This window comes from Macaca mulatta, chromosome 5, assembly GCF_049350105.2.
Source record: "Macaca mulatta isolate MMU2019108-1 chromosome 5, T2T-MMU8v2.0, whole genome shotgun sequence".
NCBI lineage: Eukaryota > Metazoa > Chordata > Mammalia > Primates > Cercopithecidae > Macaca > Macaca mulatta.
Genome location: NC_133410.1, coordinates 119,150,674 through 119,178,467, shown reverse-complemented (window position 1 = coordinate 119,178,467; position 27,794 = coordinate 119,150,674). Strand labels below are relative to the sequence as shown.

The following is a 27,794-nucleotide window of genomic DNA, read 5'->3' as shown; positions in this document are numbered from 1 at the left end:
AGAAATCAAAAGATAATATGGCAGAAGACAAACTGCTTGGCTTGTGATTCTTTGGCCACTTGTATATCTTCTGACAAAGCAGAAGAAAGAAGGAATGAAGGAAGGAAAGGGAGGGAAGACCAGGAAGGAAGAAAGAAGAGAGAAAATAAGAGCAAATAGCAAAATATTAAAAGACTGATTTAAAGTTATTTTTAAATATCCATATTATCTGTCAGCAGATGTGTTTCAATGCAACAGTTACCATTTTGAAAGAAATGGTCTATTTGTCATAATCCTCTTTGTATACTTACTTTTACTAATACCTATATTTCTAAAGAAAAGCAAACATTTTTCTTACATGCAATATGAACACAACTCTATAGTATTACAATGTATAATGGTATGAAGAGACAGAGCCCTCCCTCCCCCATGAGTTAGATTTAACCTTAGTGAACAAAAAATCCTTTGTGATCCCACACTCTCCATTAGGCAACGTCAGAAAACGTCCACAGAAAATGCCATAATGCACTTCGAACATGAATAAACATCAAGGCTTAGCTGGCTTTGCTAATGTTTCCTCGTTACTCAAAAAACTGTATTTTTAAATACAGAGTTCATTTGCTACTTTCATATGAACTTATTTTTTTTTTTTTTTGAGACGGAGTCTCGCTGTGTCGCCCAGGCTGGAGTGCAGTGGCCAGATCTCAGCTCACTGCAAGCTCCGCCCCCCGGGTTTACGCCATTCTCCTGCCTCAGCCTCCCGAGTAGCTGGGACTACAGGCGCCCGCCACCTTGCCCGGCTAGTTTTTTGTATTTTTTAGTAGAGACGGGGTTTCACCGTGTTAGCCAGGATGGTCTCGATCTCCTGACCTCGTGATCCGCCCGTCTCGGATATGAACTTATTTTTAAGAACTAAAACAGTACCCTAAAAAGTATTAATAATTTAGTAAGCAACACTCTAAAAATTATTTCTGTAGACCTTTTCCACACAAGAAAAAAAATCAACGTTATTTGTCTTTTCAGTTCAGAGGTCTCATGCTATTTTTTAAACACACTTAAAAGCATTCCATTTGTGATTTTCACACACAATGTGAAAGTCTGTCCAAAAGTCATCCAAACCTAGGGTCAATTATACCCTTAGATGCTAATTTTGTAGCTCACATGCACCTGAGCTGCACAACCTTAGCAATAATGCTCTGGTCTGGAACTTTCACTTTTAAAAGTCACCTGAGATTCCACACTTGACCTCGAACAAAGCAGCAATTTTTCTGAGTCATCCCTGTGACTTCGTGTCCAGAGCTCACCTACACTTTGAGACCTGGGAAACAGGGTCTCAAATTGGATATAAGTCTCTTTTGCCAAATCATCTTCCCAAAAAGGTTCTGACTTACATTGCAGTTTGCAAACTTTGTACAACAAGAAACAAATCAATAGTAAGACAACAACACAGGCAGTACTGGTCACCACGAGAAGGAGAGACCATTGAGAATCATCTCCTTCTACTGTTTCGGTAGAAAAGGTGATGCATTGGTCTTTCTGGGGAGGCACTCCTTTTGGACAGACACAGGCCATGTATTGCCCACCAGGTTCCAAGCCATCTATGGTTACTTGGTTCTTGCTGGAGTCTGCATTCAACAGCAGCAGGTCCTTCCCACCATACTTGGAATACAACACAGTCACTGCAGAGTTATGTGTGGTGTTGATCATATTCCACGTCAATGTCACACTCTCTTTAGTCTCACTGACCACCCTGAGGTTTTCTATTGTGGCATTTGTCTCCGTAAGCATTGTGTGATCCAACAATGCCAGCTCTTCTTTCTTCCTTGTGCTGGCTGGAGGAAGCTTACTTCCACTCTTTGCTGCCTTTAAATTTCTTTTCCCATCTGGGTGGAGCTGGAATGATTGCTTGTTGGCCATGGTGGTGGCTGAGATGCTTGTGCTCAGAGTTGTGATTGAAGAAACAGTGGAGGAGAAGAAAGGAGATAAAGAGAAGGAAGCAGTAGAGGGAGGAGACAAAGTAGAAGCAGAAAAAGAAGATGTAGGGGAGAAGGAAGAGGACCAAGGATATGATGATGTGCTAGATGTAGATCTTCCAGATCCCGGCTGGGCATCCCACTCAGGATGATATCCAGGTCTTTCAGAAGTGTCTGGTGGTATCGGAGTTGTGGTAATGCCAAGCACTGTCACAATAACCACAGCTTCTGACATCCCAGCCAGATTTTTGGCCTTACACTTGTAATCCCCAGCGTCTTTGGAAGAAATGCCTGTCAAGCTCATTATGGACCATCTGACTCCTTCCTCTGGAGATTCTTGTATTACTGGAAGAAAACAAATGTATACTCTGTGAGGAACAAAAGGAAAATTCAAGCAACCATGCCAACTGAGGAGGAAACAACTATCCGCTCTACATGCATCTCTCACAGAAACCGAGAGGGAAATGGCACCCTGCAAGTCTCTGACAGTGGGCGATGGTTCTGCAAACTGCTTACATCAAGGTCTAGGAGCTGCCAGGTGTTGTGAGGTCTGTATAGGGAACAGTATTTTTAAAAAATAAAAGGCTGGGAATCAGGAGACTTGGGTTTTGAAACTTTTGCCCACTAAATAGCATGTGGTTGTGAATAAGTCAATTCCTGTCTTTAGGCCTCTGTTTCTGCATTTATAAGAGGATGAGATAAAGTAATCTAAAAGGTCCCTTTCAGTTTTAAGTCACTGCGATTCTATAGAATGTTTATCATATGACCTTACATAAGTATTGCTTATGATATGTTTTCACGGTAATAAAATGCACATATCCTTCTAGCCAGAGGTACAGCAGATCATTTTCTGGCATGGCAGAGTCATCATTTGTATTTGGAATGATTTATTTTATATTTAACTTAGATAAACTAGCAAATCATGGATTCTTCTGTTTACAGAATAACATATAATTTTTTTAAAAATCAGATTTTTGCTATCCTAAACTCTGATATCTGGGTATATTTTCATTCTGTCTTGATTTCAGAAGCTTTTCAAAGAATAATAATGCACAGAACAATATCCCAGTAACCCAAAACTTAACTCACAAGCTGAAACTGTGGACCATTGACTATCTATATATAGGAACATTAGACCTTAACTTCTTTATTTCCAGCAGGTTTCATTATTTCAACCTGAATTTTAGTTTAATTTTGAAGAGTTTTAAAAATATATCACTTTAATTGTCAGAATAACACTCTTGAAACTGGGTACAAAGCATGCATATTGTCACACTAGAATCTGAAAAGTCTATATAATCAATATTTCTAAAAATTATACTTTTTGATTCATAATAAGGTCTCTATGTAATTTATTATTTAAATAATTATTCAAAAATGAGAGACTTGTACAAAAGCCTTGCTCCACCCGGCGTTTTTGTTGTCGTCGTTGTTGTTGTTTTATTTTGGAGACGGAGTCTTACTCTGTCACCCAGGCTGGAGTACAGTGGTGCAATCTTGACTCACTGCAACCTCTGCCCCTCAGGTTCAAGCGATTCTCCTGCCTCAGCCTCCTGAGTAGCTGGGATTACAGGTGCGCACTACCAAGCCCGGCTACTTTTTGTATTTTTAGTAGAGATGGAGTTTCACCATGTTGGCCAGGCTGGTCACAAACTCCTGACCTCAGGTGATCTGCCCACTTCAGCCTCCCAAAGTGCTGGGATTAGAGGCGTGAGCCACTGCACCCGACCAGCAAAAGGCCCTTTTTAAAAAATTGTAATAGTTGTATATTTTGAAGTGAGCTGTATCCAGGATGATGAAGCAAGACAAAGGCCTTGTCTGCCATTGATCCATTCACTGCATTGTTTCATTCTACCTAAGAAAAAGTTTAGATTGTCTAATTTTATCTAGGTAGTTAGATAAACTGAGGAGAATACTAACCAATAAAATGTACCTTTAAAATCCCTTGCACCCAATAATCTTGAAATATTTTATTAGTGTTAACTAGCTAATTTCAAATCACACAAAACATGATGTTAACTTCAGAGCTTAGTAAACTCCTTTGATCATGGGGCTGAATTAAGAAAATACCTGTATAATTAACTGGCGAGCTGTCAGATCTGGTCCATGTGAGCTGTGGGGTGGGGAAGCCAGTGGCATCACACCGCAGTAGAACATTACTGCCGAGAGCAGACATGATTTTGGTGGCTGAGGTCATCACTGATGGTTTCAGACAATGTTCCAATTCAGCCCGCTGAAACAAAATTCCTGTGAGGCGTTCAGGTTCACTGCAAGTCATCAGTGGATCCAGAAGCACTATAGCAGAGTCAACAACCTTTGACAACTCGATCATTTTGGAAATACGACAGTCACAGAACCAAGGATTGTCCTGTAGACCTAAAACAGAAGGTGGGAAAGGTTGACAAAGATAATTCTGATGACTCAGTTTACATCCTACCTCTTGAGGAGGTAGGGATCTACACTATCTCCCTAAAAACAGAAGTGCTTTGAGGGATGAAGCAGAGTCACCTTTATGTCAGTTTTGCTCTGCAATCCAGCAATCTCGATGAATATATCCTGTCCATTAGTTCATATCATTAATAATCATGGCTAATACTTATTGAGCATTTACTCTGCTAGATTATCTTCTAAGCACTTACCTGTATTATCACATGTAATCCCAATAATCCTATGAGAAAAATGGTATTATTATCCCTATGTTAATGATGAAGCTCAGACTTCATCTATCCCTATGTTAAAGATGAGGCCTCAGAGGGGCCCAATAACTTGGCCAAGGTCACAAAGCTAATTAGTATCAGAGCTAAAACTTTAATCCAGGTACCACAGAATGCCACAATACAGTAATAAAGATCTTTCAAAGGTGTTATGAAAGTACCTACAGTATTGTAAGTGTTATAGGGTGCTCAGAGGCACCAAATTCAGCCTGGAATAGGTTATGGTTTTATGTGATTTGAAGGTGTATTGAGGTAATGCAAGCTTTGTGTGGCAAAAAATACAGAGTGAGATGCTGGCAATGGCGGGAGAGAAGCCTAAAAAGCTGGTGGAAGCAAGAACGTGGCTTGGCATGAATGTCATATGTGGTGACCATGAAGGTGACTTGCTCAATACTCCTTCAACAGAGAATCAGCTGCAAGCAACGCGGTTAGCGGACAGCTTCCGGTTGCAAGCATCTTCAGGATGTCTCACTTTCAGAATTGTTAGCAGAAGCCTTTGGGCCTTCAAGGAGGCTATCAGTGACAGCTTGAAGAAAAGTGAGTAAAATGTTGCTGGAAACTAGAGGAAAGAGGATCTTTGCTATGGAGTAGCAAAAAGTTTAGCAGCACTGTCACCTGTGGTCCACATGGAAAGTCAAAAACATATTCAATGCAATGTGGTCTACCTAAGGATATTTCCACAAAGACTGTTCAAACTACTCCCTGGTGTGTTTCAGGTAATAAAATATAAAGGAGAGGCAAAGTTAAAGAAGAACTGTTAAATATAAAGGAACCGAAACTTGTTGAGTTCAATTAAAAAATTGTTTCTTATTCTCGGCCTCTCCAAAATTCTCAAATTAAGATAGAACTTCAGAGCAAACATCAAATCCAGGTGGGACCATAAAATTTTGTACTAAAATCTCAGAAGGATCTAAAATGGAGCTTTAGAGCATTCTGTCAGGCAAAAGTCTCTCTAGGATCTAAGGAGTGATGTTCCATAACAGCCTCATATAAAGCCCAAGACAGAAAAAAATTTATCACAGAGATTTGTGGTTATAGCTTTTTACTAATGGAGTGGATTATAAATTGAGAAGAAAAGATAGAACTGCAATTTTACAAATTCTAACCATGGTGGAAATGTAACTGTTAGTTCATAAATTCTAGATTTTTATTACACTTTTTAAAAATTATAATAGCAAGTCATGACTGGCTCATATTTTTCTGCCAGTATTGGTAAAAGTTTACTTTTTCATCTCCTGTTTTAGAAGTACGCTTTTCTTCCATGGGTGAATAACTTTAAACTTTTCCTCTTATATTTAATGTTGTTAATCTATACCTAGTTATTGAACCAATATTAATTTGAATTCTATTCTCTTAACTGTTGATTCTTTCATACAATATTATGTGATAAGCAGACTTTCTGGCTTATTTTATATTGCTATGACTACGTGTGGCTCTGGAACTTAATGTCTGGGCTGAAATCTCGGTTCTATCAAGCTTCACTCCCACGAGTAGATATCTATAATAACAACCTCTCTCAGCCTCATCTATAGAATGCAGTAGTTCTTTCATAGAGTTGCATGAATTTTTAATTACATAATTCATGGAAATTACCTTGAACAATGGTTTATTCACAGTAGAATCTCTGTGACCTTTAAACTTCCTTGCTGAACACAGTACTTAAAATCTTTTGTAAAATATAGTCATTTCAATCTCTGAATAAGTAACAAATTTCATACACATAAAACATATTCCCTATACTAGAGTCCATATTTTCTTGATCTTAACAAAAGAAACCAAATGTAATACAACCTGTACGTCTACTAAGAAAGAATTCAAAATAAGTACATAAGTAATGGTGGAGATATGATCTGATAGATACCGAAACACCTATAATAATGCAGTCAGTTCATAGACATTCAAAAACCCACTTCACCACCAGATACCACATTAGATATTCGGTCATTATTGTTCATATTAGTTGACCTGATATGTGAAGGCCAGATTTAAATATATGAAAGAGAAATTTTAAAAAGTAACAGGAAATGACATTCTCACCAACTTTACTGTGCCTGGGTTCCTGATGAGGCTCAACCATTAATTAATTCTGTGACCTGGATGATGCAACCTTGCTGAGCCTCAGTTTTCTCTTCAGCAAAATGGGAGAGTTGACTAGATACATGCTAGAGCTTTTTATACCCGTAATGTTCTATCTGCCTATAAAATAAAAATAATGATCATAGACTAAAAGAAACCATAGATGGAACAACAAACTAACACTAAAATCCATCATCACTCAGTAAAAAGCAGAAGAATATGATAGAATACCTAATTTGTAACATTTTTATCTCTATTGATTGAGGTGCTAAAGATAATCTGTGGATCTAGACTCTCCTAATAGTGCTTATTTTTAAACGTTAAATCTTTCAAATTTGTGACTTTTCTATGTCTACACTGATACACAGTTCAAATGTGAATATCATACAAAGTGAAGCTAGTTTATCAACTTTGACTATAATACAGACTAAAAGTAGTCAATTCTCATTTTATAAACAATATAACTGGTTTTACTTATTAAAATTGAGGGGAGGGGGAATCACTAACCTCTTCCAAAGGCCGAAATCCCTTCAGTAGTTTATTTTACTTTGTACATGTACTTTTTACATTAACCAGTTTTGCTTATATACATGTAAATGTTATTATAAAGAACTAAATTTGGAATTAGATTGTTTGACTGTGACCCACACGATTTAACAAATTAATCAGGTCAGTTTGTGTGTAACATGCCAATAACCTCTACAAAAACTTATAAAAGATTAAAAATGTTGTTATCAATTGGTATTGTCAGAATTGTGAGCTGTAGTTTGCAAGAAATCAATGAAATAATATATGGCGTGTCTCTCACAAGTAATAAAATCTCAAAATGAGGATCCAATCATGTGTCTGCTCCCTGAGCGAGAGATAAAACCAGCGAAGAGAAGAGCACAGGACACACCCTGGCAAGTGTCCTCTAGGACAAAGGGATGTTATCATGGTGCCTAAGAGGAGGAGAGGGGATATTTTAAGTTAGATAAAAACAATCAAAAACTTTAGAAAGGAACATGTAAACACCCACCTTAATACAGTAAGAATTCATAAATAGAATGATACTAGGCCGGGCGCGGTGGCTCAAGCCTGTAATCCCAGCACTTTGGGAGGCCGAGACGGGCGGATCACGAGGTCAGGAGATCGAGACCATCCTGGCTAACACAGTGAAACCCCGTCTCTACTAAAAATACAAAAAAAAATTAGCCGGGCGTGGTGGCGGCGCCTGTAGTCCCAGCTACACGGGAGGCTGAGGCAGGAGAATGGCGGGAACCCGGGAGGCGGAGCTTGCAGTGAGCTGAGATCCGGCCACTGCACTCCAGCCTGGGCGACAGAGCAAGACTCCGCCTCAAAAAAAAAAAAAAAAAAAAAAAATAGAATGATACTAAAACACTTATATTGAAATAAAAGGTTACTTATATTTTATATCTATAAAATTTGTGTCAATATTCTATATATAAAAGCTATGCTCATCATAGCTATCTGATTTGATTTTAAGATTTTCTAAATCTGCCAGCACATCAAATTTATTCAGTCATATATGTATAGACTATTTCATATTTTGAAAACACTTCAACTTATGCCAGATTTTTTTCTTTATATAATACTAGCAATGCAAGTTACAAGTTGCTGATTGCTTCCTGTGTGGCAAAGACTGTGCTTGTCCAAAACTGCAGAGGCTCTGAGATTTGACCCTACTTTAGGGTGGCCAACCTATTCCAGTTTGCCAGCAACTCATTTCAGTTTGCCCAGGACTTTCTTGCTTTTAGCACTGAGAGGTCCACATCCTGGGAAACTCCTCAGATATGGGCAAGTTTGCCTGCCATCATTTTATGGATGTTGGTAGAAGACACAAGACTCCTGCTCAGGGTTGAAGGAGTTCATTGCTCACAGCACTGAAGGGAGACATCTTTATTATACTGGGTAGTAAACATACTTACCCTTTGCTCTGGAAGGAGATATATTTCAACCTCCAAAGCTGTTCTCTTGAAAACAGCTTGAAAAGGTAATGCAGAATAAAAGGTAATCCTTGAAAAGGTAGTGCAGGATAAAAGGTAATCAATGTCTGCCTCTGCTCACAAGACACGCAGAGATTCAGGAGATCAAAGAACAGCACTAAGCGTCTGAAGGATGGTCTGACTCAATCCTCACAAAAGCATGGGATAGGTAGTACTATTATCATCCCCATTTTAAAGATGAGAAAACCAAGGTTCAGGAAGCTTAAGGAATATGCCCAAGGTCACATAATTGGACAGCCAGGATTTGAACTTCAGCATCCTGATCTTGAACCACCATGCTGGTTAAAGCTCTTAACCACCCACCACAGTGGTTAAAGGTCTTAACCGCCATGTTATGCCTTATACCATACCTCTGGCATCTGGTATTATTCTTCCAATTTTACACCAAAGGAAACCAAAGCACAAAGATATTACTACCTTGACTTTGTAAATGGCTTAGAATCCTACATCCCAGATTTTTTTTAGCATCATAGTCTAACACCCTTTCTATCATAACTCATCTCTTTGCCATCTAAAAACATTTAGAGTCACAGTAGCAGTCATAAGTGCTATTATCTACAAATAAAAAAATGTCCAGGCACAATGGCTCACACCTGTAATCCCAACACTTTGTGAGGCTAGGTGGGAAGACTGCTTGAGGTCAGGAGCTCAAGGCCAGCTTGTGCAACATGGCGAGATCCTGTCTCTACAAAAAATACAAAAATTAGCCGGGTATGGTGGTGGCACTTGCCTGTTGTCCCAGCTACCCAGGAGGCTGAATTGGGAGGATCAACTGAGACCAGGAGGTTGAGGCTGCAGTAAGCTGTGATTACGCCACTGCACTCCAGCCTGGGTGACAAAGTGAGATACTCTTTGAAACTAAAATAAACTAAAAATTTTAAAATGTTAAAGCAGCACTATCTGGAGTATAAATGTTTGCATAGGGAAAGATTCAAGAGCTATAATGTTAACAATTTATTTCATGCTTTGAAATTATTAAAAAATGTATTAATGGTGAAAGAAAATTCTTTAAAAAACTAATTTAACTGGTTATATATAAAAGTTATGTAAATATTTTTAAATCCCTCAAAAATAAAATGCCTATTTACTCCAGCTTGAAACATCTAAGGTCAAAGGTACAAATTTTAAAACCTGAATAAAAATCGTGATTCAAGAACTGAATACATTTAAGTGTTTTTTTCTTCTGAGGACAAAGGTAAGAGAACTCTCTCAAGTTAAACTGTTACTTGTACTGCATTCCTTCAAGGCAACACATCAACTAAAATTATACTAATTTGCATTAATTAGTTGACTTTATATAACTATTCTTGGATGGGCCAAGTGAACTTTATCCTTTCTAAAAGAATAATATTTATATGCATCAGAATAGTTGGACTAAATGTGCTATTTTTGTGTGAAAAGTGAGCAATAAATTTTTGTACAAAGGTTATTCTGAGGACTATAAGCCCTTGAAGACAAAGACTATGCCTACTCAGCTTTGTGGAGACAACAGTGTTTAACAATTCAGTGAGGAAAGGAACGTCTTTTTAATGAATGGTGCTGGAACAAGTGGACACATATTCACAAGCATGTAAACCTCAACCCCTGCTTTACACAATACAAAAGCTATTTTGAGATAGATAACAGCTATAAGCTTAAGAGCTAAGAATATACAGCTAAAAATTGAGTATAAAGGCTAAAACAATAAGAAAATATCATATCTGTGATTTTGAGGTAGGCAAATATTTTTTAGATGATACACAGAAAGCACTAACTATAAAAGAAAAAAACTAATCAATCAAATGTCATCAAAATGTAAACCTTTTTTACCAAAGACACCAGGAAAAAATAAATAGGTAAGTCAGCCTTGGAGAAAATATTCACAATGCATATAACAGACAAAAGACTTATACTCAATAAAGAAAAGACAAATAACCCTTAAAAACTGAGCAAAAGATAGTTCATAAAGGAAGATATACAGTGACCCATAAGCAAATGAAAATCTGGCTAACGCCATTAATAATTAGGGAAACAGAAATTAAAAATCACATTGTGATACTGCTTCCTCACGAAAAAGACCAACATCATCAACTGTTGGTGAGGATATGGAGCAACCAGACTGTCATGCAGTGCTAATAGGAATGTATAATGTTATACAGCCTCTTTGGAAAATGGGCAGTTTCCTTAAAAGTTATACATATAGCCATTATTTTTTTCCTTTTTTTTTTTCCACCCAGGATGGAGTGCAGTGATGTGATCTCAATTCACTGCAACATCCGCCTCCCAGGTTTTTCCTACCTCAGCCTCCTGAGTAGCTGGGACTATAGGCATGCACCACAACACCTGACTAATTTTTGTATTTTTTAGTAGAGACAGGGTTTCACCACATTGGCCAGGCTGGACTCAAACTCCTGACTTCAACTGATCTGCCTGCCTTGGCCTCCCAAAGGGCTGGGATTACAGGCATGAGCCACTGCGCCCAGTCATATAGCCATTCTATAATCCAGCAATTTCAATCCTAGGAATTTATCCAAGAGAAATGAAAACATGTGCCACAAAAAGCTTTGTATAAGAATGTTAATTGCAGCTTAATTTATTATTGCCCCAAACTCAAAACAGCCCATGTGTCCAACATCAGGAGAAAGGATAAACAATTGCTTCATTCATACAACTGAATACAATTTTGCAATAATGAACTACCAACACATGCGACAGCATGGATGATTTTCAAAAACATAATGCTCAGTGAAAGAAGCGTGGCACAAAGGTGCATCTTATATGATTCCATTTACATAACATTCTAGAGCAGACACAATTAACCTATAGCAATGAAAATTCAAATAGGTGAGGCAAGATTGACTAGAAAGAAACACAGAACTTTCTGGAGTAATGGAAATATTCTGTATCTTGATAATGGTGTAAGTTACGTAAGGGTATACATTTATCAGAAATTAACAAACTGTAGACTTACAATCCTGCATTCCACCTATGCAAAGTATACCTTAATGTCTCCATTAAAAACAAGGTTTTAAAAAGTAAAGAGTGATGCTTTGGAGATTAACTGTAAATTTGAAACTTGATTCTGCCTTCTTACTAGCTATAGAAAGAAGGTGAGGATTAGAGCACCCAGCAAGGCATGAGTCTTACCTATGCGGATTTGTTTCCTCAAACCAAAAAAAGAGTGGGGCACATCTACAGAGATTGATAAGTGTTTTTTGAAATAAATTAACACCATTTTAGAAAAGTCTGGAAATACTAGGGCTGCCACCACCCTTCAGGCAATCTCCATTTCAAATAGGAAAAGAGCCCATGTTTACAATTCAGCAAATTTGGGTACAAGTAAAACAACACCCCCCAAAAAAAGCATTTCATGTTTTATCCCACCACAGGCCTTTTTCTCTAAGACAAACAGTGTCAGGACTTACGGAATATGCCTGTGTAAATATTTACTTAATCTTGAGAAAGAGGCCATGGAAACTTACCTGCATTGCAAATCAAAACCTAGTTTTATAGTTAATTCCAATGTTTATTTGCGGGGCAATAGTTTAAGTTTTCATGGATACAATAAAGGACAATTTTACTAAGTTGATGTTTTTACTCCTGTAGAAGAGAAAGAGTAATTGAAAAACCTCACCTTAATTTTTTTATTACATAAATATATGGATCTAAAGTGATCAATAAAGTAATGCATATATGAAGAAAGGAACTCTGTTATTATTATATACTTTGCATTACAAAGAAGGGAAGACGCGCCTGGGTTCTGGAGCCAGATGGCCTGTCCTTAAAGCTCAGCTCCACCACTATGTGTTGAGTGAATCTGGGCAAGTGTCTTAACTTGTGTCTCATTTTTTCATCTGTAAAATGGGCATGAAGTGGTATTTACTACAGGGTTGATGTGAGACTAGAAGTTACATAGGTCAAGTATAAGAACCAGACCTGGCATTGAGCAACTCCATCAAAATTAACTATTAGTGTTATTATTACAAATAGAACCTCCATCTGCTAACAATAATCAACACAGAGTAATAAAAACTAAGTAAAAGCAGACTCTATCCCACTATAACAGCACAGAGGCAAATTCTACGGGACACCTGGAAAGATGTAATTGCTATACTTAAACACTAAGTTCTAGAAAATCTAGGACTGGTACTCATCACTATATTCAGTGATGCAACTAAAAGGCTCAAATATTGTTGGAATAACAAAAAGGCCAAACAAAGAAGTCTTTATAGGACACTCCAATCCCAGTCACAACTTCTACAGATAATTGTTGATCTAAAAGCATAATCTCAGAGACTGTAGACTTCATATTCTAAAGGACTGCTACATGAAATATTTCATTTCTTCTCATTACAGTCCTGTGAACAAAATGGAGCAAACCCTGCCATCACCATTTTCCAGATGAAAACACTGAGTTTTCTGTGTGTGATTTATCCACATCAATTAGTCCTCTCTTATTCTCCTTTTGGGAACATATCGAACATGGCTTTGCTAAGGTCAGCTGCCACTCAACATGCTTCAAACTATCCTTTGTTATTTATTATCATGCATGATCATTGCAGAACATTTTGGAAATATAGAAAAATGAAAAGATGTCCCACTAACCAAAGAAAATAGCTAAACAGTTAGTGAATTTTTTTCAGTCTTTGTCTTTGCACATTTTTACATAGTTATGGTAATGCTTTTTATACAGTTACATAGCCTTGTTTTAAAATTTAATGTTATACAGAAGTATTTTCAAGTTACCACCTTTTAAAATCTCTGGGCCCTAAAATGCAGTTAAAACTGTTTGGGTAACTTCCCACGGACAGTAAAGTTTCATAACCCTTTCCCTTTGATCCCTAAGTTCCCATCCAGATTTAACTCCCAAGGGAAAAATATGAATGTTCTATCAATTGCTTCTTCATAGTAATGTTAGTAACTGATCATTAGAAAGCTATTAATTGCAATTTAGTAATTGAATTTTATTTTCTACTATATTACTCCATTGGGTTAATTCTATTAGAACCAAGAATTACTTTCCAGGAAACTTAGAAAAATAGGTAGGGAAATAGAATCTTCTAGCTATTAACCTTACTCATAAGGTTCAGATTGGTGGCTAAAATAAAGTAAGTAAATACCGCAGTGTAGGTTTACGTGTGCCTATCAGTGTATATAATAAGAACTCCACAAATATCTGTTAAGTTAAACTAATGTGATTTTATTCTCTAACCCATTCTACAATAGTACTTTTATTGTCTAACAAAAAAATGTTTAAAGGACTAGATGAACAGTGGGGAAAACGTGAACTAGCTACATAAGAAGAGCTTATATGAGTTTTCCTCTTTCTACCTGGTTCTTATTAGTCATATTTTTAGACTCGTAAAAACCAAATACATTGACATTTCAACAAAAGCAATGCTAAAGTTATATAAGTGCTGTTACAGCAGTTTCTTTTTTTACAAATATATATTTTACTTGTGCTTTATTTCAGCAAATATTTGATCATGTGATACTGGTCAGGAAGGATGCCTGGCACAAAGTTAGCATCTATGTTGTCTCGTACTCCAAAAGGCTTATAAGTCATTTCACTGGCCAAATGCCCAGAAGTTCTTTCATCTTCCTGAGAAATATAACCTCTGCTGCAGCTATGATGAAAATAACTTGGGAATGGACAACACAGCCTTATTGGGTGAAAAAGTGGAACAAAATTTTAGCACATCTAACTGATCGATCAAAGCCTCAGGCTTGTGTCTCATACAAAAGATTACAATGCTTCACTGCCTATAGATACCCCTGAAAAGGGTCCAGTTCACTAATTTCAATCAGGCAATCACATGTTCTAGGCATTCACCATGTACAGAACTCCATGCAAAGCTTGCTCTGTCTTTCTCTTGATTGATAGATAGATAGATAGATAGATAGATAGATAGATAGATAGATAGATAGATGTGTGTATATATATGTGTATATATAGTATATATAGAGAGAGTGTGTGTATATATATATATAGTGTGTGTGTGTGTGTGTGTGTGTATGAAGAGGCAGAGAGGGACTTACTGGTAGAAGGAGATTACATTTTAAGAACCCCAGAGAAGGTGGCTGGCAAGATGGCCAAATAGGAACAACTCCAGTCTGCAGCTCCCAGTGAGATCAACACAGAAGGCAGGTGATTTCTGCATTTCCAACTGAGGTAGCTGGCTTATCTCATTGGGGCTGGTTAGACAGTGCGTACAGCCCACGGAGGGCAAGCCGAAGCAGGGTGGGGCGTCACCTCACCCAGGAAGCACAAGGGGTCAGGGAACTCCCTTCCCTAGCCAAGGAAAGCCATGAGGGATTGTGCCGCGAAGGACAGAGCACTCCAGTCCAGATACTACACTTTTCCCATGGTCTTCGCAACCCTCAAACCAGGAGATTCTCTCTGACGCCTATACCACTAGGGCCCTGGCTTTCAAGCACAAAACTGGGTGGCCATTTGGGCAGACACCGAGCTAGCTGCAGGAGTTTTTTTGCATACCCCAGTGGTGCCTGGAATGCCAGTGAGACAGAATTGTTCACTTCCCTGGAAAGGGAGCTGAAGCCAGGGACCCAAGTGTTCTAGCTCAGCAGATCCCAGCCCCACAGAGCCCAGCAAGCTAAGATCCACTGGTTTGAAATTCTCGCTGCCAGCACGGCAGTCTGAAGTCCACCTGGGATGCTCGAGCTTTGTGGGTAGAGGGGCATCCGTCATTACTGAGACTTGATAAGGTGGTTTTCTCTTCACAGTGTAAACAAAGCCGCTGGGAAGTTCAAACTGGACAGAGCCCACTACAGCTGGGCAAAGCCACTGTAGCCAGACTGCCTCTTTAGATTCCTCCTCTCTGGGCAGGCATCTCTGATAGAAAGGCAACAGCCCCAGTCAGGGGCTTATACATAATATTCCCATCTCCCTGGGACAGAACACCTGGGGGAAGGGACGGCTGTGGGTGCAGCTTCAGCAGACTTAAACATTCCTGCCTGCCAGCTCTGAAGACAGCAGCAGATCTCCCAGCACAGTACTCGAGCTCTGCTAAAGGGCAGACTGCCTTCTCAAGTGAGTTCCTGACCCTCATGCCTCGTGACGGGGAAACACCTCCCAGCAGGGGTCAACAGACACCTCATACAGGAGATCTCTGGCTGGCATCTGATGGGTGCCCCTCTGGGATGAAGCTTCCAGAGGAAGGTACAGGCAGCAATCTTTGCTGTTCTGCAGCCTCTGCTGGTGATACCCAGGCAAATAGGGTCTAGAGTGGACCTCCAGGAAATTCCAGCAGAGCTGCAACAGAGGAGCCTGACTGTTAGAAGGAAAACTAACTAACAGAAAGAAATAGCATCATCAACAACAAAAAGGACGGTCACACAAAAACCCCATTCAAAGGTCGCCAGCATCAAAAATCAAAAGTAGATAAGTCCAAGAAGATGAGAAAAAAGAAGCACAAAAAGGCTGAAAACTCCAAAAACAAGAATGCGTCTTCTCCTCCAAAGGATCACAACTCCTCGCCAGCAAGGGAACAAAACTGGATGGAGAATGAGTTTGACAAATTGACAGAAGTAGGCTTCAGAAAGTGGATAATAACAAACTCCTGCGAGCTAAAGGAGCATGTTCTAACCCAATGCAAGGAAGCTAAGAACCTTGAAAAAGGGTTAGAGGAATTGCTAACTAGAATAACCCATTTAGAGAAGAACATAAATGGCCTGATAGAGCTGAAAAACACAGCCTGAGAACTTCGTGAAGCATACACAAGTATCAATAGCCAAATCCATCAAGGGGAAAAAAAGGATATGAGAGATTGAAGATCAACTTAATGAAACAAAGCATGAAGACAAGATTAGAGAAGAAAGAAAAGGAACAAACAAAGCCTCCAAGAAATATGGAACTATGTGAAAAGACCAAACCACTTATGTTTGATTGGTGTATCTGAAAGTGACAGGGAAAATGGAACCAAGTTGGAAAACACTCTTCAGGATATTATCCAGGAGAATATCCCCAGCCTAGGAAGACAGACCAACATTCAAACTCAGGAAATACAGAGAATACCACTAAGATACTCCTCAAGAAGAGCAACCCCAAGAAACATAATCTTCAGATTCACCAAGGTTGAAATGAAGGAAAAAATGTTAAGGGCAGCCAGAGAGAAAGGTCAGGTTACCCACAAAGAGAAGCCCATCAGACTAACAGCAGATCTCTCTGCAGAAACCCTACAAGCCAGAAGAGAGTGGGGGCCAACATTCAACATTCTTGAAGAAAAGAATTTTCAACCCAAAATTTCATATCCAGCCAAACTAAGCTTCATAAGCAAAAGAGAAATAAAATCCTTTACAGACAAGCAAATGCTGAGAGACTTTGTCACCACCAAGCCTGCCTTTCAAGAGCTCCTGAAGGAAGCACTAAATATGAAAAGGAACAACCGGTACCAGCCACTGCAAAAACATGCCAAATTGTAAAGATCATCAACATCATGAAGAGACTGCATCAACTAACAGGCAAAATAACCAGCTAGCATCATAATGACAGGATCAAATTCACACATAACAATATTAACCTTAAACATAAATGGGGTAAATGCCCCCAATTAAAAGACACAGACTGGCAAATTGGATAAAGAATCAAGACCTATTTGTGTGCTGTATTCAGGATACCCATCTCATGTGCAAAGACACACATAGGCTCAAAATAAAGGGATGGAGGAATATTTACCAAGCAAATGGAAAGCGAAAAAAAGAAGAAGAAGAGGAAGAAGAAGGAAGAAGAAGGAAGAAGAAGGAAGAAGAAGAAGAAGAAGAAGAAGAAGAAGAAGAAGAAGAAGAAGAAGAAGAAGAAGAGGAGGAGGAGGAGGAGGAGGATGCAATCCTAGTCTCCGATAAAACAGACTTGAAACCAACAAAGATCAAAAGAGGCAAAAGAAGCCCATTACGTAATGGTAAAAGGATCAATGCAACAAGAAGAGCTAAGTATCCTAATTATACGTACACCCAATACAGGAGCACCTAGATTCATAAAGCAAGTTCTTAGAGATCTACAAAGAGACTTAGACTCCCACACAATAATAGTGGGAGACTTTAACATTCCACTGTCAATATTAGGCAGATCAACAAGACAGAAAATTAACAAGGATATTCAGAACTTGAACTCGGCTCTGGACCAAGCAGACCTAATAGACATCTACAGAACTCTCCACCCCAAATCAACAGAATACACATTCTTCTCAGCACCGCATTGCACTTATTCTAAAATTGACAACATAATTGGAAGTAAAAACACTCCTCAGCAAATGCAAAAGAACAGAAATCATAACAAACAGTCTCTCAGACCACAGTACAATCAAATTAGAACTCAGGATTGGCTGGGCACAGTGGCTCCCATCTGTAATCCCAGCACTTTGGGAGCCTGAGGTAGGAGGATCACAAGATCAGGAGTTCAAGACCAGCCAGGCCAATATAGTGAAAACCCATCTCTACTAAAAATACAAAAAATGTGCTGGATGTGGTGGTGGGCACCTGTAATCCCAACTACTTGGGAGGCTGAGGCAGGAGAACTGCTTGAACCTGGGAGGTGAAAGTTGCAGTGAGCCGAGATAGTGCCATCGCACTCTAGCCCAGGCGACAGTGCGAGACTCTGTCTCAAAAAAAAAAAAAGAACTAAGGATTATGAAACTCACTCAAAACTGCACAACTACATGGAAACTGAACAACCTTCTCCTGAATGACCACTGGGTAAATAACGAAATTAAGTCAGAAATAAATAAGTTCTTTGAAACCAATAAGAACAAAGACACAATGTACCAGAATCTCTGGGACACAGCCAAAGCAGTGTTTAGAGGGAAATTTAAAGCATGAAATTCCCACAGGAGAAAGTGAGAAAGATCTAAAATCAACACCCTAACATCACAATTAAAAGAACTAGTGAAGCAAGAGCAAACAAATTCAAAAACTAGCAGAAGACAAGAAATAACCAAGATCAGAGCAGAACTGAAGGAGATACAGACCCAAAAAACCCTTCAAAAAAACCAGTGAATCCAGGAGCTTTAAAAAAAAAAAAAAAGATTAACAAAATAGACAGCTAGCAAGACTAATAAAGAAGAAAAGAGAGAAGACTCAAATAGACTTAATAAAAAATGATAGAAGATACAACCACTGATCTCAAAGAAATACAAACTACCATCAAAGAATACTATAAACACCTCTACACAAATAAACTAGAAAATGTAGAAGAAATTGATAAATTCCTGGACACATACACCCTCCCAATACTAAACCAGTACGAAGTTGAATCCCTGAATAGACAAATAACAAGTTCTGAAATTGAGGCAGTAATTAAATAGCCTACCAACCAAAAACAGCTCAGGACCAGATAGATTCACAGCTGAATTCTACCAGAGGTACAAAGAGGAGCTGGTGCTATTCCTTCTGAAACTATTTGAAACAATAGAAAAAGAGGAACTCATTTTATGAGGCCAGCATCATCCTGATACCAAAACCTGGCAGAGACACAACAAAAAAAGAAAATTTCAGGCCAATATTGCTGATGAACATTGACATGAAAATCCTCAGTAAAATACTGGCAAATCAAATCCAGCAGCGCATCAAAAAGCTTATCCACCACGATCAAGTCGGCTTCATCCCTGGAATGCAAGGCTGGTTCAACATATGCAAATCAATAAACGTAATCCATCACTTAAACAGAACCAATAACAAAAACCACATGATTATCTCAATAGTTGCAGAAAAGGCCTTCAATAAAATTCAACACCCTTTCATGCTAAAAACGCTCAATAAACTAGGTATTGATGGAACGTATCTCAAAATAATAGGAGTTTTTATGACAAACCCACAGTCAATATCATACTAAACGGTCAAAAGCTGGAAGCAGTCCCTCTGAAAACTGGCACAAGACAAGGATGCCCTCTCTCACCACTCCTGTTCAACACAGTATTGGAAGTTCTGGCCAGGGTAATCAGGCAAGAAAAAGAAATAAAGGGTACTCAAATAGAAAGAGAGGAAGTCGAATTGTCTCTGCATATGACACGATTGTATATTTAGAAAACCCCATCATCTTAGCCAAAGCTGATAAGCAACTTCAGCAAACTCTCAGGATACAAAATCAATGTGCAAAAATCACAAGCATTTCTATACACCAATAATAGACAAATAGAGAGCCAAATCATGAGTGAATTCCCATTCACAATTGCTAAAAAGAGAATAAAATACCTAGGAATACAATTAACAAGGGATGTGAAGGACCTCTTCAAGGAGAACTACAAACCACTGCTCAAGGAAACAAAAGAAGACACAAACAAATAGAAAAACATTCCATGCTCATGGATAGGAAGAATCAATATCATGAAAATGGCCATACTGCTCAAAGTAATTTATAGATTCAGTGCTATCCCCATCAAGCTACCACTGACTTTCTTCAAAGAATTAGAAAAAACTACTACTTTAAATTTCATGTGGGACCAAAAAAGAGCCCATATAGCCAAGACAGTCCTAAGCAAAAAGAACAAAACTGGAGGCATCATGCTACTTGACTTCAAAATATACTACAAGGCTATGGTAACCAAAACAGCATGGTACTGGTACCAAAACAGAGATATAGATCAACGGAACAGAATAGAGGCTTCAGAAATAACACCACACATCTACAGCCATCTGATCTTTGACAAGCCTGACAAAAACAAGCAATGGGGAAAGGATTTTCTATTTAATAAATGTGGTTGGGAAAACTGGCTAGCCATATGCAGAAAACTGAAACTGGACCCCTTCCTTATACCTTACACAAAAATTAACTGAACATGGATTAAAGACTTAAATGTAAGACCTAAAACCATAAAAAATCTAGAAGAAAACCTATGCAATACCATTCAGGACATAGGCATGGGTAAAGACTTCATGACTGAAACACCAAAAAGCAATAGCAACAAAACCCAAAATTGACAAATGGAATCTAATTAAACTAAAGAGCTTCTGCACAGCAAAAGAAACTATCATCAAAGTGATCAACAAGCTATCAAAGTGATCACAAGCTATCAAAGTGATCAAAAGTGATCACTTTGATGAAACTATCATCAAATCACTATCATCAAATGATGATAGTGATTCATCAAATGATGAAACTATCATCAAAGTGATCATCAAAGTGATCAACAGAATGGGAGAAAATGTTTGCAATCTATTCATCTGACAAAGAGCTAATAATATCCAGAATCTACAAGGAACTTAAACAGAGTTACAAGAAAAAAAAACAACTCCATCAAAAAGTGGGCAGAGGATATAAACAGACACTTCTCAAAAGAAGACATTTATACAACCAACAAATATATGAAAAAAGCTCATCATCACTGGTTATTAGAGAAATGCAAATCAACACCACAATGAGATACCATCTCACACCAGTTAGAATGGCAATCATTAAAAAGTCAGGAAACAACAGATGCTGGAGAGGATGTGGAGAAATAGGAATGTTTTTACACTGTTGGTGGGAGTGTAAATTAGTTCAATCATTGTGGAAGACAGTCTGGCGATTCCTCAAGGACCTAGAACCAGAAATACCATTTGACCCCAGCAATCCCATTACTGGGTATATACCCAAAGGATTATAAATCATTCTACTATAAAGACACATGCACACGTATGTTTATTGCAGCACTATTCACAATAGCAAAGACTTGGAACCAACCCAAATGTCCATCAGTGATAGACTGGATAAAGAAAATGTGCCACATATATACCATGGAATACTATCCAGTCATAAAAAACAATGAGTTCATGTCCTTTACAGGGATATGGATGAAGGTAGAAACCATCATTCTCAGCAAACTAACACAGAAACAGAAAACCAAACACTGCATGTTCTTACCCATAAGTGGGAGTTGAACAATGAGAACACATGGACACAGGGAGGGGAACATCATACACTGGGGCCTGTTGGGGGGTAGGGGTCTAGGGGAGAGAGCATTAGGAGAAATACCTAATGTAGATGACGGGTTGATGGGTACAGCAAGCCACCATGGCACGTTTATACCTATGTAACAAACCTACACGTTCTGCACATAAAGTATAATAATAATAATAAAAAAGAACCCCAGAGAAATACACATAGAACCTAAACAAGGCCAAGTTCAAAATTCCAAAACTAGTCACAGCTAAACTAAGAGATCAAATCAGTTAGGTGAACCATTTCGGGCCAGTAAAATAACTGATGTTTCCACCATTTCCTTTTAGATTATGGAAATTTAGAAGCTATTCTTCCTAACTAATGAAGCCACTGCTATCGCATAAAGATGCCAGTGCCCCTCTCCTGCTCCTGAAGAACCTAATGAAGAGTTGAAAAGCCAACTGAGCAGAAGCTGGTACCAGAGTATGGAGCAATGCTGTGCTCACAAGAGTCTACGCAGGTTGGTGGATTCTGTCTGTCAGTTGGAGGCTCTTTAAGAGAAGAGGTCCTCTCTCCATTTATGACTCAAGTTCTCTTCCACTTTTCCACCATGTATGTACACACACATGCGTGCACATACACACAGCCTTTTCACCTTACACAGGGGAAACAGGTAACTTGACCTAGGTTAACTAATAAGGTACTATTCCACTGAAAGTGCAATTACAGGGTAAAAAGCCAAATCCAGTAAATTTTAAAAGACTGGACAACAAAAGCTATGCATAGCAAAGTATCTATAGATGAAAAGCCCAGAGGCTCGTGAGCTTACCAAGAATAATCCTGCTTGGGGAAAGGTCCAGGCCCCCAGAAGGTGTTGTAACTAAATGAGACCAGCTCTCCAGGAAATCTGGTGGCAACGTGGTGAGTCTGTTGCTTGATAAATCCAAGTAGGCAAGGTTCTTCAGATACCTGAGTGCCTCATTTGGCACACTGGTTATTTTGTTATTGTGCAAGTCCAGGGTCCTCAGAAGGGGCATGTCCAGCAGAGATGCCCAAGGGAAAGCAGCCAGGGAATTCCCATCCAAGCGCAACTCATGCAGTTGCTTCAGGTTGTAAAAGCTGCTGGGGTCAATGCTGGCCACGGAATTGTAAGTCACCCAGAGATACTGGAGCTCCACCAGGTAATAGAAGGCCTCCGCCGAGATTCTGCGGATGACAGTCTTCTCTATGCGAAGCTTCACAGTGTCCACAGGGAGGTTCGTAGGGAGCTCGTTCATATCCATGTCATTACATAGCACCAACCTAGTGTCACAACATGAGCAATGTGAGGAAACTCACTTTCCAACACCCATTTGAAAAAATTACTTCTCATTTGAAAAACGTATCAATTTTCAGCTGGACAGTGGCTCACGCCTGTAATCCTAGCACTTTGGGAGGCCAAGGTGGGCCTTGGTTCAAATCTAACCAAGGTCTAAGGTCTGCCACGTCCTCTGTGGCCATGGAAAACCACTTCACCAGTGTCTCAACCTAATTTTCCCATACGGCACTGTTATGGATGATTAATTACAATGGATGTAAAACTCTACAACTTCCTAGCACATAATATGTACTCAGTAGGTATTTGCTGCTACTGTCAATAACCTCGGTTTTACATGGAAAGTAACTGAGGCCCAACAACATTCAGTAACTTCCCAAGGCCACCCAGCTAGTGGGTTTCACAGCCACCTTTCAAAACCACTTCTTTCCAACTTAAAGTGGACCTCTTTAGGAAATGGCCCATTTTAAAAGAACCCCTGTTAAAATAATAAATCAATCCTTTTTAAGAGAATAACTTATTTAGGTGAAAAAAAAGTGTTCACAGTACATGTTTAAAGTTGAGCTCTGTTTTAACAACGTGACTTGCACATTGCTTTCTGCCTAAGGAATAAACCAGAAACTAGGAGCTGACCTTGAGCGAGTCACATTTTGATCTTGTTTCTTGGCACATATAAAACAGGCTTAGAAAAACAACACTGGGCAATGTGGCTCATGGCTGTAATCCCAGCACTTTGGGAGGTCAAAGTGGGCAGATCACCTGAGGTCAGAAGTTCGAGATCAGCCTGGCCAACATGGCGAAACCCCGACTCCACTAAAAATACAAAATTAGCCAGGCGTGGTGGTAGGTGCCTGTAATCCCAGCTACTCAGGAGACTGAGGTGGGAGAATCACTTGAACCTAGGAAGCAGAGGTTGCAGTGCGCCAAGATCATGCCACTGCACTCCAGCCTAGGTGACAGACCGAGACTCCATCTCAAAATAGAGAAAAAAAAAGAAAAGAAAAGAAAGAAAGAAGAACAACACTGTCCCATGTGTAAATTTAAACTATGAGGAATCTGAGAATTTAGATTCATTTTAGCCTGGAAAATGACTTTTTTATCTCCTATGAGATACTCATCTGAATTACAAAAAATAATAAGAAGTTTTGCAAAGTATCATCTAAATTATAGCACACTATAAATTCAGTAAATAATTACAATAAAATAACCCTTTAGTGAAACACATCACATTAAATAAGTGGATTTGAAAAACCAGCTCATAATGTAAACAGACATAAGCAGCATAAAGCTGCAATGTAGTGGTTGTATGGTAGTGGTAGTGTTGTCTCATTTCTATAACCTCAGAAGAAGACCTCATGGAATCTTTGAAATCCCATAGGGATATCTCTTACTTTTCGTCGCTATTTTGTATCACAGATTTCAGGGCTACTTTATACCAGAATGGTAGCAGTTTCTACTCATTAAGAAAGTATTGGCCGGGCGCGGTGGCTCATGCCTGTAATCCCAGCACTTTGGGAGGCCGAGGTGGGCAGATTACCTGAGGTCAGGAGTTTGAGAACAGCCTGGCCAACATGGTGAAATCCCGTCTCTACTAAAAATGCAAAAACTAGCTGGGCATGGTGGCACATGCCTGTAATCCCAGCTCCATGGGAGGCTGAGGAAGGAGAATTGCTTGAGTCCAGGAGACGGAGGTTGCAGTGAGCCGAGATTGTGCCACTGCACTCCAGCCTGGCCAACAAAACAAGACTCTGTCTCAAAAAAATAAATAAATAAAATAAGTATTTCAGCGTGCTATCATAGAAGAAAGCCTAGTTTGTACACTGAAAGATTTAGCATCTTTATGAACTTAGTTACTAACACAATTACATGATCTAGGACAAGACATTTGGTCTCCATACAGTTTAGTTTCTTCACTTATAAACTGACAAGGGGTTGAACTAGATTGTTTCTTGCCAGGCCTAATATTCTATATTTTTTATAAAATCCATCAATAATGGGGTCACCACAAAGAAGGAAACATTTCTGTGATAGTTTCTCAAAAGTACCCTGGCCTGATCCTTCACTGCTGCACATCCCTGGACAAGTAGGCCTTTAACTTGCTACATTCCCTTCATCGTCTTTAACCACCTGGTGAATATGTCAAAAAATACCAAGAATTGCTTAAAGTTTATACAATAACAAGATAAGCTTTTCACAAATATGTCTTAGTTATTATTATTTATTTGTTTAAAGTTATAAGACATAAATTGGGCAACTCTTTTAACAAATTATTTTGTCTGAGACACTGTTTACTTCAACCAAGTCACAAATAATCTGATTTTATTATTAAATACTCTCTCAAAAAAAAAAAAAATTCAAGTTGTAGGCCAGGCGCAGTGACTCATGCCTGTAATCCCAACACTTTGGGAGGCTGAGGCAGGCGAATTACCTGAGGTCAGGAGTTCGAGAGCAGCCTGGCCAACATGGTGAAACTCCGTCTCTACTAAAAATACAAAAAAAATTGCAGGGCGTGGTGTCAGACGCCTATTATCCCAGCTAATCGGGAGGGTGAGGCAGGAGAATCACTTGAACCAGGGAGGTGGAGGTTGCAGTGAGCCGAGATCACACCACTGCACTCCAGCCCAGGCGACAGTGTGAGACTCTGTCTCGAAAAAATAAAAAGAAATTCAAGTTCTACTGTGTTTAGCTAGCAAGAGTTCTGTTTTCCATTTAACATATCTAAAAGGCCTCATGCACATTATAAGCAAATAAGTATTCTCGCTACACAGGTAGATGCTAAAGCAACCTAGAGATTGAATAACTTCTGTGAGATCCTACAGTGTCTGCAACAGACAGTATCTTTTTCAATCTTCCTTATTTTGTAAATTCCATCAGCTTAAAATGGAAAAATTCTAACTATCAACCTCTCTAACTTCACTCTTGAGATCTTTCTTTCTGCCACTCAACTGACATGAATAATCCTAAAAGGAAGTGGAGAGTCACGAAAGCAAAGGATCTGAGCATGTCCCGCAGCTCCTGTTCAGCCTGCCCTCAGCCTTTCTATAATCAAGGGCTGAGCTGGCCACACACCTTTAAATGGTTTGATCTCAAGCAACATTTTGCAAACATAAGCATGATAAAAATTTTGGAACACAGAATGTGTTTAGAAATTTCCGGTAACTTGAGAGACCTTTAAGAGTTAAACTGCTCGAAATGAAAACAGTGAAGGAGTAGGTGACCAGTATTAACACAATTACGTTAGAGCTTACGGACACTAAACATTCTCTTCTGCGATTTCTGATCCTCAAACATTTGCTTTCAAAAGTAGGCTTTCTTGTTTGGATCCTTTTTGTCAAAATAATGAGAACATTTAGTAGCAAGCAGAGGAGCATACCTTGATCCTGAGCCGTCATTTCTGCCGTGATAATCACAGGTGCACTGTGAAGGACATGAACAGCCCACTCCTTCCAAAACGTTAAGGACAATGCACAGACATGCAAAGAGATGCATTGCTCCTTTTAGAGGTTATTTAAACAAAAGGTAAAAACCCAATCCTAAGCATTCAGAAACTGGTGTGCCTGGAATACAAACAGCCATTTAGTAACAGCAGATTACATGGGATTAGCTGAGATCTGTAGTTACTTAACCTTCAAGTGTATCTTGCAGGAGATCAATTGACCCAGCCTTTGAATACGGTTTCAGCAAAGTAACACATTCTAAGGAAAATGAAAATCAAACACATGACAAGCAATTTCAATAGTTACCCATATCTAGATTTGCAAGGAAATGCCTATTAAATCCCTTTCCTCTGGATGTACTTGCCACTACACCTTAAAAATATACTTAATGTTAAAAATAATTCAGTCTTGGCAGATGCAAGAAAATTCTGTAGATTATTTACATGTTATAACATTATAAAATGCTTTACTTTTGGTGTTTGCCAGCATGCATAACTAATTCAGTTTTACAAAATTTAGTTTTAAAAATAGAAGCACATGACATAAAAATGATTTAGAAAAGAATTATGGATGTTGCCACATACTGGCTATCTCTAAAAGTAAAGTAAAACAAGTCTGTTACATAGATTTTATAGGGAAAATGCTTCCACCCACTACTAATGTGGCAGGACTAAGTTCTCCAATGAGAACGTGTTCTGAGACTCTTCCGGGTCATCTCAGTGTGTGGAAGGTTTATCCCAGCCGTTTATTTTTAATGCAGGCAGCTATCTCTGTTCAATAGTTTCCCAAGTTATCGGCATCAAAGCCATATTTGAAGATCAACTCTAATTCTTTCAGCTATACTAGGCTCTATCAGAAAATAAAAATTAAACGTAATTAAATTTAAGACTATCTCCACACCCATCAAGTGGAGAATCCACAGGGACAATCAAGGCTGTAAGTAATAAATATATGTCATTTAACCTTCTTAGTGGCTGCTTGTAACCATCCTCTTTAACTAAAAACTTTTTTAAAAGAAAATTAATTCTATAAAAATAAGCATATTACGGAAAATGTTATTTAAAACTAATATAATTTATATAAAAACTCTAGAGTCTGAAAAACTGGGCTCAATTAAAATAAAATACTGCAGGTTTTCAGATTTGGCACAACTCGTTTGTTCATCAAATATTTACTGAGTACTTATTCTCTGCTGAGCACCGAGGGGTACAAAGAGGAATAAAACAGTTGTTACACATAAGGAATGCACACAATAAAGAGAGGAACAGACTACTAAAGCAGCACCAGAAAAGAGCATCAAACCCAGCCTGTGTTAGTCAAGCAAGACTTTCTAGGGTGGGTGGTGCCTGGCTGCCTTTTACAGGGTGCATGAGGGTGTATTATGGGAAAATCCAGAAAGTCGCATTGCAAGCAAAGGGAATAGTGGGAACAAAGGGAGGGAAGT

General features: G+C 38.8%; 1 protein-coding gene and 1 long non-coding RNA gene across 2 annotated transcripts in view; one reads left to right on the top strand and one right to left on the bottom strand.

The window, feature by feature from the left end:
• Positions 1-27,794, top strand: part of LOC114678379 (uncharacterized) — an 81,283-nt gene that overhangs the window by 25,343 nt on the left and 28,146 nt on the right. The window contains exon 2 of the long non-coding RNA XR_013417266.1: positions 21,946-22,118. This is a non-coding gene — a long non-coding RNA (uncharacterized LOC114678379). The remainder of the gene's footprint in view (positions 1-21,945; positions 22,119-27,794) is intronic.
• Positions 244-26,549, bottom strand: LRIT3 (leucine rich repeat, Ig-like and transmembrane domains 3). Its single transcript, XM_001088511.5, has 4 exons — positions 26,287-26,549; positions 22,428-22,900; positions 4,023-4,328; positions 244-2,297 (listed from the first exon to the last, which is right to left on the bottom strand). The coding sequence occupies exons 1-4, from the start codon at positions 26,400-26,402 to the stop codon at positions 1,162-1,164; spliced, it is 2,031 nt and encodes a 676-aa protein (XP_001088511.3). The 5' UTR covers positions 26,403-26,549; the 3' UTR covers positions 244-1,161.

Coding starts and splice junctions, on each gene's coding strand:
- LRIT3 (XM_001088511.5), bottom strand. CDS start 26,402: ATGCATCTCTTTGCATGTCTGTGCATTGTCCTTAACGTTTTGGAAGGA. Junction 4,329..22,427: donor CCCAAGCAGGATTATTCTTG/GTAAGCTCACGA, acceptor CTTCTGTTTTAG/GTCTACAGGACAATCCTTGG. Junction 2,298..4,022: donor CTCGCCAGTTAATTATACAG/GTATTTTCTTAA, acceptor GTTTTCTTCCAG/TAATACAAGAATCTCCAGAG.